Source organism: Acipenser ruthenus, chromosome 1, assembly GCF_902713425.1.
Source record: "Acipenser ruthenus chromosome 1, fAciRut3.2 maternal haplotype, whole genome shotgun sequence".
NCBI lineage: Eukaryota > Metazoa > Chordata > Actinopteri > Acipenseriformes > Acipenseridae > Acipenser > Acipenser ruthenus.
Window position 1 is genome coordinate 9,409,887 of NC_081189.1, and position 12,973 is coordinate 9,422,859.

At 41.5% G+C, this 12,973-nt stretch overlaps 1 protein-coding gene across 1 annotated transcript in view; it reads right to left on the reverse strand.

The window, feature by feature from the left end:
- Nucleotides 1-12,973, reverse strand: part of LOC117404105 (homer protein homolog 1) — a 75,837-nt gene that overhangs the window by 34,788 nt on the left and 28,076 nt on the right. Inside the window, exons 2-3 of the mRNA XM_058995371.1 lie at nt 11,688-11,844; nt 1,913-2,044 (exon numbers count right to left, since the gene is read on the reverse strand). Of these exons, the coding sequence (XP_058851354.1) occupies nt 1,913-2,044; nt 11,688-11,844 (289 nt within the window). The remainder of the gene's footprint in view (nt 1-1,912; nt 2,045-11,687; nt 11,845-12,973) is intronic.

Genomic DNA, 12,973 nt, shown 5'->3' on the forward strand with positions numbered 1-12,973 from the left:
GGTTTGAAAAGCATAGATGCGATGTTGCCACTCGACAAATCCAACAAGCATTGCATGCATTAAAAGTTGATACTAAATATGGTGCTGGTCTTGCAAAAACTTATTTTGGGGGGTTAACACTTGTAGTAAAATGATACTGGTAGTATCTCTGCACAACACCTTGCGGGCTGCCACCTCATTTGAAGTGCAGAGTAAAGGCCTTTAAATACATGTGCTCTGTTCTTACTGTCATTTTATATATATATATATATATATATATATATATATATATATATATATATATATATATATATATATATATATATATATATATATATATATATATTTACGGCATTAACTTTGGCAATGCTTGTATGACTTATCATGCCAATAAAGACCATTTCAATTCTGAGAGAGAGAGAGAGAGAGAGAGAGAGAGAGAGAGAGAGAAGAAAGAAAGAAAGAAAGAAAGAAAGAAAGAAAGAAAGTGGGAGGAAGCAAGGAGGAGGGGAAAGGGGAGGAAGAGGAAGAGAGGGAGGATTGGAGAGAGAAGGCCAGGAGTTCAGTAGTAATGGCAGTGTGGTGTTGATACAAGTGACCCCAAAGAAAGTGAAAAGCTTAAATTATACCACATAACATATTGGAATTGGCATGACAGCTTTGAAAAAGTTGGTTTATCTTGTGGTCCTTTCTTTATTATTGTAAATACAATTGTGCAAAGCTGTTCTTAAACACTTCTGTTTCTTGTGCCTCCTTCCTGTCTGCCTGCCTGCCTGCCCATCATCTGACCAGGGTGCCTGCCAGGTACGCTTTCCAATGGAGTGTCGTCAGGCACCAGCAACAGCAACGTTTCCATCAGGCTGCAGTTTAAGTATGACTCTCAGATTCATGGGAGCAAAGATACACACGGGCCAGCATGCAAAGCATTACGACCAGTAAAGTCCATCAATAAACCCATAAACACAACAGCTCTCTGCAGGCAATGCCTCATCTATTATCAGATGACTGGAACAAGTTTCAACAAAAGTTGCAATTAGAAAAGTTCATCTGTGAGGTTGCTTTAAGCCGTAGGGTCGACTCATTGCTGACTGATATCTGTACCTGCTATGCTGCTGCTGAGTTTGTTTTGTCTTATGATTATTTTTTACTCCTTATTTATTGTGGTTTAAGTTGTTTGCTGTGGTGGTGTGAGCCTCTTGCCAGGTCTTCACTGTAAATGAGAATTTGTTCTCAATGACTCGTCTGGATGAATAAAGGTTTCGATTGATTGATTGAGGTTGTGTGTGTCCAGGTCTTGCCTAGTCACCATCCTCCTCAACACACTTCATTTGCAGTAAGTGGATGATCCACTGGCACTGATCACAAACAGAAGCAGAGTTCATTCAAAGCACAGTTAGCTGCTGAGACACATCGGCATGCACATAACCCAGAGAGACAGTGTGTGAGAGGAGTCAGATTTACTGGGTTACGAGTGCAATAACGATCCACTCTTATGTGCACTGGAGCGCTTCTAAATCAAAGTAATGGACCCACTTAAAACGGGGGACAACCCTCGCCAGAGAAGAGTGTTCAGTAAGGCTTCAGTTACTTCAAACACAGCGAATAAGGAATTCAGATAGTTCTGGTAATGTTCAAGACCTAGAAGTGCAGTGGGGAAATTATGCATTTATTATACACCTCCCGTCTCATCTATGTTTTCCAAAGTGTAATACACAGGAACAGTTTTATTGTGTTAGTTTCCCAGGCACTTACATATGAGAACTCCTAAGTGCAGTCTGACTCATAAAACAAAAAAAAGGTGGTGTACCAGAACATAAATCTGAAGCCGCCTACAGGCTTAGTAATACAGTTTATGTCATAGTTACACATCAGCTGAAAGGGAAGAGGAGCTCCTCATCTTTCAATAATGGGCATTAAAAAACAAAACCCCCACCTTCACAAGATGATGTTCTGATGAAAATCCCAGTCCGTAGACAGTGTTAGCTCTGCTGTCTGCCCACTGGCCAAACTTCTGGGACGTCTTTGTGAAAGTCATGTTCGGAGTGATGGTGCTGTTTATTATTGCCTGAAATTAAAAAAGAAAGAAAAAAAAAAAAGTTTTGTTTTGCAGCTTAAAGCACTTTCTTTTATACAGACACTAATAGAGAAGCTGGGATACCATAACAGTATATTACCCAGCAGGATCTTTAACTTCAGTTAAGCCAAGGGAACCACTGTTAAAAAAAATGACCATGTAAAGTTTAATAAAAAAAAATCATTAAAAAAGCCACTATAAAAAAAAAAAAATACAGCCCTAATTCTCATCCCATCCACTATGGCCACACCCCTGGGGATATCCTCATCCCATCCACTATAGCCCCACCCCTGGGGATATCCTCATCCCATCCACTATAGCCCCACCCCTGGGGATATCCTCATCCCATCCACTATAGCCCCACCCCTGGGGATAGTCTCATCCCATCCACTACAGTCACACCCCTGGGGATATTCTCATCCCATCCACTACAGCCCCACCCCTGGGGATATCCTCATCCCATCCACTACAGTCACACCCCTGGGGATATTCTCATCCCATCCACTACAGCCCCACCCCTGGGGATATCCTCATCCCATCCACTATAGCCCCACCCCTGGGGATATCCTCATCCCATCCACTATAGCCACACCCCTGGGGATATTCTCATCTCATCCAGTATTGCACACTGTGTGAGCCGCCACAAGCGAGCGTCTGTTGAGTCACACTCATCAGGGTATGCTGAAGCAATGAGCTCACAATCAGCGTTGGGCTAATGCAACGTTTACGGGATATTCTGGGAGACAGTGCGATCCAGTTGGTAAAGTGGAAGAGAGTCACTTTTAACATATTTGTATTATTAGAGGTACTGCAGAGGGGTGAAATTCCTGACTTATATTTTATACCCAACACCCTAAAAAGAGTTGTTTGGGAATACTGTAGTTAGATATTACTTTGTGAAACAAGGAGATGAAAACTAAACTTCTACTGTGAAACTAGGACACAGCAGAACTTCTTCATTCGACTCTTGTGATCTACGTCACCAGGACCCTTTCATACGAATCACCTTGCAATTCATTGCATCCAATCAGTATTATTCTAAATGCAACTGCAGGAAGAATAGGTTACAGTGATCAAACTGCAATCACCAGGAAAGATTCAAATGTGTTTCCCTGGGGTTGGGCAATAAAGAGAAGCTGGTGATCTCCCTGAACCTTTCCATGCCACAGCACACTGAAGAGCCACAGTCAACTGACCCATGGTGGTGCTCCCAGTGTGGCATTGGGCCAGGCAGAATATCGATTTTAAATCAATAAGCACTCGCTGTCATGTGATGCTTTCACCCATGCTGCCGTCCAGCTCTGCCTCTCTTGATCTCATGTCTCAATAGGTATTTATATCAGAAATGCTCACGGGACATCATTAAGGGTAGTTGGATGGTGTTAATTCGATCCTTATACTTTAAAAAATAAATAAAAAATCACAGCAGAACAAACTCGTTGTTCCAGATTTGCTCTGTCAATTTCATTACATTTACAATTGTAATGCTCGGTTAAAATTGTAATTGAATTCTGGGCAAAGTTTAAACAAAACCTTGCATTTAATCTAGAGATCACTACTGCTGGATCCCTAACGCAGAGTAAAAAGTATGACAACGTTTTTTTTAGATATTAAAACCAAACACCAATCCATACATACAACACTGCAAGGCGTCCCCTTGCCCAGTAAATATAGCCCAAATGAGCAGGTCGCATATTATGCTACTTTACCACCCCCCCCTTCATCCTAACAACAGCAGCTCCCCCTCCTTTTTCACCCTCACAGTAAATTTTGGAAATGACTTTGACTTTAGAAGTGGCTACAGACATATTTCGCTACCATTTCCTTTAAACGCCCCCGATTAGCTGCATTTATTTCTACTTCAGCACAAAAGCGCTCGGAATGATTCGAGGTTGTAGGCAGAAGGCTCAAGGGATGAGCTTGGTCTAAACGGTTTTCCAACTGAGCCCACGTATGTATCGATTGGTAAAGAGGAAGTGATCAATGTATGCAAGGGCCTGTGCTGCTGCTTACATCATGCTGGCATTGATTTGAACAGGGAGCTTGGGAGGTGGGTGTATTAAACTGATGAGCCAGCTGGCTTTTCAGCATTCCACACTCAGAGGTGCTTTCCATTTATTTATTTATTTATTTATTTTTAAAGAGACTGGTCACCAGTGGAACACGGCATATCCCAGGAGGAGAATTCAGTAGCCAGGTTGAACAGAAACAAGTGATCCTGAGCCCAACTTAAAGCTACTGGCAGGACATTAACAGCAACGGCCATCCCTCTTCCCTCTGCCAATACGCTGTATTCATGAATGAGTAAATACATGGATTCATGGAAACATTTCATTCACATCTTTGCCACCTCTAAAAACCAGAATCTTGTGTTCACATACAGGAAGAACAACAATCAAAACACAAAGAGTTGCATATGAGTAAATGTCAATATTACATGAGTAGCTAATTTGGGCCACAACTCATAATCCAACGCAGTTCAGCACAAACATGGAGACTGTTCTTGAATCAATAGGCTTTGTGCAAAAGGAAATTGAAAAGCACTTTTCTAAGGCTGCGGGTTGAGGTTTGTAGCAGTGAAAAGTGTCTGCAATCTTATTTGTGTGGTATAGCTCTAACTATTGCCAGGATGTGAACCTGAGCTCCCCAGACTGCGTGACCCGCCCTGCACACCACGAGGCCTTGCCTTTACTCAGGGACCCCCTGCGCTCCCCAGACTGCATGAGCCGCCCTGCACACCATGAGGCCTTGCCTTTACTCAGGGACCCCCTGAGCTCCCCAGACTGCGTGACCCGCCCTGCACACCACGAGGCCTTGCCTTTACTCAGGGACCCCCTGCGCTCCCCAGACTGCATGAGCCGCCCTGCACACTACGAGGCCTTGCCTTTACTCAGGGACCCCCTGAGCTCCCCAGACTGCGTGACCCGCCCTGCACACCACGAGGCCTTGCCTTTACTCAGGGACCCCCTGCGCTCCCCAGACTGCGTGACCCGCCCTGCACACCACGAGGCCTTGCCTTTACTCAGGGACCCCCTGCGCTCCCCAGACTGCATGACCCGCCCTGCACACCACGAGGCCTTGCCTTTACTCAGGGACCCCCTGAGCTCCCCAGACTGCGTGACCCACCCTGCACACCACGAGGCCTTGCCTTTACTCAGGGATCACCCTAAACACTTTACTTCTGATTAGCATATTAACATTCTTACTAGTCCTGACCATTGTGCTCAGAATACCAAATGCGGCTTCATGGGACACAAGGTGTACTATATCAAGGTAAAGTACAAAATTGTGAGAAAAGAATTGTGCTTATAGGAACCTCACTGAACCCCAAACCATTTCAAAACAGCCCTCACAGAAATAGTGCAAGGCCCAGGTGGGGAAGTGAACGTATAAACCAATAGCTTCACTTTGGTCAAATCTAAAACAGCAACAACCACAACAACAAAGGGGTTAGAAAAATATTGAAGCCTTACCAACCTCACTAAAAATGAAAATGTTAAAAATGAACAGAGAAACTGCGAGTCCCTCAGGGGAGATGGATTAATGTCAGTGGCCATCTTCTGCCGAGGAGTCTAAATGAGATCATCTGGTTCATTCGTTTAAAATTACCAGGACTATAATCTCACAGCTGCGTATCAGATATTGTTCCAAGCCTGGCAGACAAATAAATGAAACTGCAGGGAATGAAGGGCAATTACATAATGATGTCTGAACGTTCCTTTAGTTTATACAAAAGAATCATCACCCCTGACCAGGAAAAGTGTGGAAGCTAGGCTGGGGAATGAATGGTATTGGGGAAAGTGTAATAAAACAGCAACATCATTTTTGTATGGTACTGTGTGTTCTGTCATAACCTCATAAAAGTGGTGTTTTGGCATGCTGCTGTGCTTTGACAGATTCCTAATGATATATTTACTGCAGATCTGTCAGCTCAGGCCCATTAAAAAGCACTGTGCAGATATGGCTTACATAATCACAGCGAGGCAGATGCAAGAACCCTCCATCTCTCTCCCCTCAGTCGAGAGCGGCTCAGATCTTCATAGAGCTGCTGTTTGAGTCATGAAGTTAAGCTGTGTTACTAGTCTTGCATATACAAGTAGCCTCTGTCCTACACTGTACTGTTTCACCAGGTAATCTGTGAAATCAAAACCTGGTCTGTAGCAGAAGCCATGTTTGTATTTTTTAAACAATTGTCACACAAGGGGAACTTGAATTTATTTAGGTATTAGACCATGCAGTACACACATCAGTACAATTGCAGTGTGCCATGCAGTACACACAGCAGTGTGATTGCAGTGTGCCATGCGGTACACACAGCAGTGCGATTGCAGTGTGCAATGCGGTACACACATCAGTGTGATTGCAGTGTGCAATGCAGTACAGACAGCAGTGTGATTGCAGTGTGCAGTGTTTATTCAGCTGGGTCACCTTGTGATTGAACGTGGAAACAGGTGGCTGTGCTGCGCAGCTCATTATGCTTAATGAAATGAAGAAACGTTCGGAAATAACAGAGACGACCGTGGTTAACAAGTGTGTCGGGATTAGCATAACTCCTCGCTAATGCCCTGCTGCCGGGCACAGGGAGATTACCAGCCTTCTCATCCTGAGCACAGCTCACTATTCAACCCAGCACCGGACAGGATCGGCACGCTGTTCACAAAGCAGCTTGCTTTGGAAAATTCTTCCACGGATTTAACCCTTTAACTTTGAAGCCTATTGTAGTCACAGACATACATTCCTGCTTCTAAAAGTTATTCCAGGGAAAGCCGCTTTAAATCAGCCCAGTTTAAAAATGGAAGCTGATCGATATCAAAACCAGCATTTAAATTGTGACCCTGTGAGACCCAGCTGTCTGCTGGCAAAAATCCTTGTTGATGGCTGACCAATGCAAAGGATTGTGGCACTGGTGTTAAAACTGAACTGCAGAAACAGAGGACCTGCAATTGGTTGTAGATTACAGACGAAAGTGATGCAGTACACCCTCGCTGTAATGAAGCTGTTGGGGTCCAAGCCTTTTGTTCGTTATATTGAGGGGTTCGTTATAGCGAAAGGGCAATCAAAATGAACGATGAACTGTTGGAGTAAGTTAATGAGATGAGAGTGTGAATAAAAGTAGAATTACATGTACCTGTTCGTCTCGTGTATGCAGTATTCTGCCTTTGCTTTATCCTGTTTGTTAAAGAATTAAAACAGTACAAAAAGCAAAAATCCCGAATTGAAGCTGAACTTCTATTCAAAATCAATCCAACATGAATTGTTTCAAAGTGCACCAAATCTTAATCCAACGTGCAAGAATCCCAAACTGATCTTGAAATTAACCCAACATGAAAAGTCTGACAAGAAAAGTTCATCAGATCAAGTTTTTGTTGTTGTTTTTTCTTTAATCAGTTTTGCTTTGCCACATGGTTGCTGAACAAGCCAAAAAACAGAGTGCTTTCTGACAACCTATATTCCACGACAGAGATATGCCAGCGTAATTCCTTTTTTCAAACGATCAATATAGTTTCCAGCTTTGTTGCAACATGAAATTATTTTCGTTTCAGAGGAATAGTAACACAGCGCGTGCTTTTTTTTTAAGACAAAAGAGTTGACTTCACTGCAGAGGTGGCATCCTGCACGTACAGACCAGGATGTTGACAGTGTGTGTTTATGATGTAATTTAAAACGTGAGTATCGATGTTTCTTAAGAAACTGCACAGATGCCATTTCTTAAGTTTATTTCATACATGCAGGGAAACCAGTCCAAGTATCGAACCGATTACCAGTTGTTACATCTTTTACATGACATTAAATACCCTTCTACATAGGTGTCTCTCTCCTCCTCTTCCTATAACACTCAACCAATGGCAAAGGGACCATGCATTATTCCGGTCACTATGTACCATGTGCACTCCAATCAGGAAAAAACAAGTTTCTCTTGATTAGTTTATACAAATCTACAAATCTCTTATTAGCCCCTTTGAAGTGTCTGGCTCCTTCCAGATCCCCCTGAAGACTAGCTTTATGGCCCCCTCATAAACCAGCTGTATATTCTAAGCAAAAACCTGTTTAATTAGTTTTATACCCCACAGTGTATCCCCGAAGGGCAAACGTCTTTCATGTCAGGGCTGGAGGTCAAAGGACTTGTTTGTACAACCTTGTGCTGCTGGCCAGTCATTTGCTTTGACACAAAAGAATCCTTTTCAGTTGTCATAACTTCAGGGTAACTTCTCTACCATATTCTCTTCAATTTACTTCTAATGTGCGGTTGTTTAAATATAGTTAAATATACGTTAACTTGGTGTTTTTCTCAGCTCTCCGCTACCATCCATTGCTCAATGAAGCTGCTATTATTTCTTGCGTGCTCGGAGTCAATGCAGTGCAAGTATCTATATACCCAGAGTATATAGCCAGCCTTCATCTATTACAGCAGTGCTTGCATTTTTGGAACTAACAGTTTTTTCTATCCAATGTTAAATCACTTTTCAGAAAAATAACATGAATACAGCCCTGTCATTCCTCATGCGTAGCAAACTGTTATTCAATACTTGTTCCATGTTTTCCAACAGTTTATATTATCTTTTTTTTTTGTTTTTTACATTTAGGGTCCAGGGGCCAGGTTCGTTATAGCCATAGGTTTGTTATAATGAAGGACGTATAGCGGGGTGTACTGCATTACATTTTACAGACTAGATAATGGTGCACATAGAGCTGGTGGCATCAGAGGTTGCCCAGTTTAGACCAGGTACTCATTCATAGTCAGGTGGCTGACCTCTGCAATAACTATCTCCTGCAATGCCTGTGGAGCTGCTCACAGCACTTTCCATTAAGAAAGAAAGGACTGCAGATAAACTATATCAAAAAGCTCACATACAACAGAACTGAATAATGAGGCCAGTTCATGTAAAAGGCCATTTGTTTTACTTTCTCATTCTTGCAAAGGCACTCTTGCTTGAAGCTATGGAGTGCCTCCATGTGTAATTACGGCATTAGAGGAACATCATTAATAAAAATAATAACTCAAGGAAATGGAAACTGTTGCCATGCATAATGGCCACGATGTTGAGTAATGAAGTGCTATTAAGCTCCTAACAGCAGCCTCCAGTATGTTATTACTGTCAATGGAACCTAGGTGTTGGGCAGTAAAGTCTCTTTTTACCTCAAAGAAGGCAGGGCTAGTATAACGCATGTACACCTACCCTTTTCATAGCAAAGAAGGGTGAAATATTCGAGCCAGGGACCAGAAGCTCTGTGAGATGATGGATTGTGGATCTGCACATGACCAGGTATTTTACAGTATATATGTAAAAGGGAACAAATAGGTGTGGCTCGATTACAGGTGTGCACAGCTACTGCCAAAAGAGTTTACAATGACCTACAATTAGGATTGAGACATCATTTAAAAAAAAAACAACTACATGAACATCATTTAGATATTTCATTGAACATCATGTAATCAAAGAAACGACAAAATGATAATCGCAGAAGTCTACCGGAAGCCACAAAAGCAGTACAGTATTTCATGTTAGATTGTGAAATGTCAAATTTTTCAATATATGGGGAAACTACAAAGCGGTGTGTAATTCAATGTGTTAATGTAACATTATTGAGCAGGTTTCATTCGACTCCATGATGCAGAATCAGTGAATTCTACAGGGTGATGCAATGCGTTTAGCCAGAGCTGAAGTATAGTGACAACCGATTTTAAAAGTGAAGTTTTCTGGTTGATTTCTTCATTTAGTCCTGCTTTTTACACATAACCATAACTTTACGAGTAGGCAAAAACATGTACAAGCACTTATATTTTCATCTTTCATACAACATGGCAAGTGCCAACACACTGTACTTCTTTGCTTCTTGCGTTCTAATTTTCAGAAAGTCTTCTCTTAAGGATAGAATATTTTATATATATATATATATATATATATATATATATATATATATATATATATATATATATATATATATATATATATATATATATAGATATAGATATAGATATATTCACAAAAATAACCAAAATAATCATAATTTTGTATGATTCTCTCTTTATTTATTTATGTATGTTTATGAATTATGAACCCTGGTGTTCCAAGATCGTTTTTTAGTTTGTTTATTTAAATGTTTTTTTTTTTGTTTTTTTTTAATAAAGCAAAAACAAACAAAAAAACCTTGCAAAGTTGCAAATAAAAAATATGATATTAAAAACCCTGTACTGTCAACATATGTTATATACATGAATACATACTGTAACTAAATATTTAGCTCACAGAAGAACTGCTTGCTCTGTAAGAGGAATATACAGCAGTCTTCTAGCAGATGCCTTCGCTCTGCAGGGGCTGGAATGTGAAACCCCACAGTAGGAATCCCAGCCTCTGTCACACAAGCTCCACCTGCTAACACCACTGCTCTCTTAGCACAGATTACCAGTATCGTCTCATAGACCAACGACCTCCATAGTGTGAAAAACACCCTTTAAATCTAAACATGCAAGCATCATTTCTGAACTTATTTATTTCTTAATTTAAATAAATAAATAAATACATGATGTAATAATAAATACAAAAATGTCATGAACAGCCCACTCTTACTGGGCCACATTTTCCACAGCAGTCATGACAGAAAAAGCTTAGAAAAATGTGTAAGACTTCTAGTGAAAATGTTTATCAAAGTATATTACTAAGCTTCTTTTCGTATTACTACAGTACAATAAATACTCTACCACGCAGTGTTTTCCACTTGAAAAACTAACCAAAAATTCTTTATGTGCCTATATGTGAAAATCACACACCACTTCTAAGGCAATCAGATTTTGAAAAACAATACATTGTGTTTTGACATACGAAGCTGCCAAAACAGTACAAAACACATTCCTTTTACACAAGCTGATAAACACACTATTGTATAAAACTCTGCACCTATTGACATGAGCTGACAACTTCCGATCTCACCTCGCATGTTTCTGTGATCTCCGTCTTCAACCCCCCATTGAGTGACTAACCCTTTCAGCACGGCCCTCCTTCAGCCCAGTTACTGTAGTAACCCACACCACAAACCCTGCTTGTGGCGATACAACACTAAGAAAATACAGTAAAGTAAAGCAGGCACAACATGATGGCATAACTCCACAGTGCAGCGCCACATCACCACCAACCAATTACTCAGATGCGTTTGTAACTCAGTTCTTTGTTACTACTGTAGCTGGCATTTAACTTTCATTCAGGCAATCCAGTAGCAGCACATGAGCCACACATGGTGTAAACACAGCAATATGATTTCCACAAAAAAAGCTATCTCAACACAATAAAAGCACAGCAATGGGGTAGCAATAAGACAGTGTGTAAGACTTCTAGTGAAAATGTTTATCAAAGAATATTACTAATGAACCTGAATTTAGAAAAAGCAAACAAAACAAAAAACTGCTAATCATTATAAAAGAGAATCTGTTCATTTGGAATCAACATTGATGTCTCTTTCACAATGTGAATGCCGTATCAGTGTGGAAATACAGCCAGTGCAATTTTAAAAGCAGGGTTCCAAAAACTAGGGCATGCCATTTCAACTCTGACTACTCCTAATCGCACTCCCCCTAATCGTTAGTGCCTCTTTGTCCAGTGACATTACCCATCCGGAATGCAGAAGGGTGTCTGCTTACCTTTGCCCCGTCCAGGCTGATGATCCTGTAGACGTTCCTTGTGCTGTCGTAGAAGTAGGACACGGTCACTGCGTGCTTGCTGGTCGGGACCCAGTTCTTCTTGGTACTGGGGTCGATTTGGAAGACGTGAGCTCGTGTGCTGTAGATGGGTTGCTCCCTGAGAGGAAGAAAGTAGAAGTGATGAATCTGATTGGGCCGCAGCACTGTAGCCTCACAGAGTCTTGCAGGTGACTCCGACCTGGCCGGCACACCACGGCACACCATCTCGCCTTGCATCGCCTAGTCTTTCAGCAGCAAGAAAAATAATCCAGAAGAACCACACACACACACACACACAAACACAGCGCCGCTCGCGTGCAAACAAGAACCCAACTGAAGATCCGAAGCGAGCAGTGGGGACAGTGGAAACAGCGCAGGCCTTTCTCCACGTGAATGGAAGTGCCAGCTGTGTGGGGAGAAGAGAGTTGCCAACTAAATATAGAGCACGAGAAATGGCAATCTCTATAGCCCCTCCCCCAATCTGTTCATCCTGGTAACATGCCTGTCATCGTTTATGCTGGATTAAGATTGATTTCAATGGGAAGTGGGAAGATTTACAAACAGTACACAGTGAAAGTGTTTAAGAAGAGAGAGAGAGCTACCACAATGCTCTGCTGACAAGAGACTTATGATTCTAAGTATATCTAAACTGAAAAACAAAAAGTAAAAACAGCCAGGAAATGTATTATTATTATTATTATTATTATTTATTTCTTAGCAGACGCCCTTATCCAGGGCGACTTACAATTGTTACAAGATATCACATTATTTTTACATACAATTACCCATTTATACAGTTGGGTTTTTACTGGAGCAATATAGGTAAAGTACCTTGCTCAAGGGTACAACAGCAGTGTCCTTGACCGGGGATTGAACCCACGACCCTCCAGTCAAGAGCCCAGAGCCTTAACCACTACTCCAGACTGCTGCCCTGTATGCAATGTATCCTGTCCATCTCCACTTCCTGGGATTGCTTTTATGATCCTTCAGTCTGGAAAGGAACCATACTACTGTAATGGTGTTTTTGTAGTACAGTACTAAAGAATTCAAAGCATACTATAGTGCAGTACAGTATGTAGCTATGAGTAGCTGTCTTAAATATGAATATTTACAGTGGCTATAGATGGGGGGGGGGGGGTGCACACAGGCTAGAGTGTTCAACCTCTCAACAACATCAAGAAACCTTGCAATTGAGAAATTCACCAAAGTTCACTGCTGCGTACTCAGATAACATTTTACTGCAATTA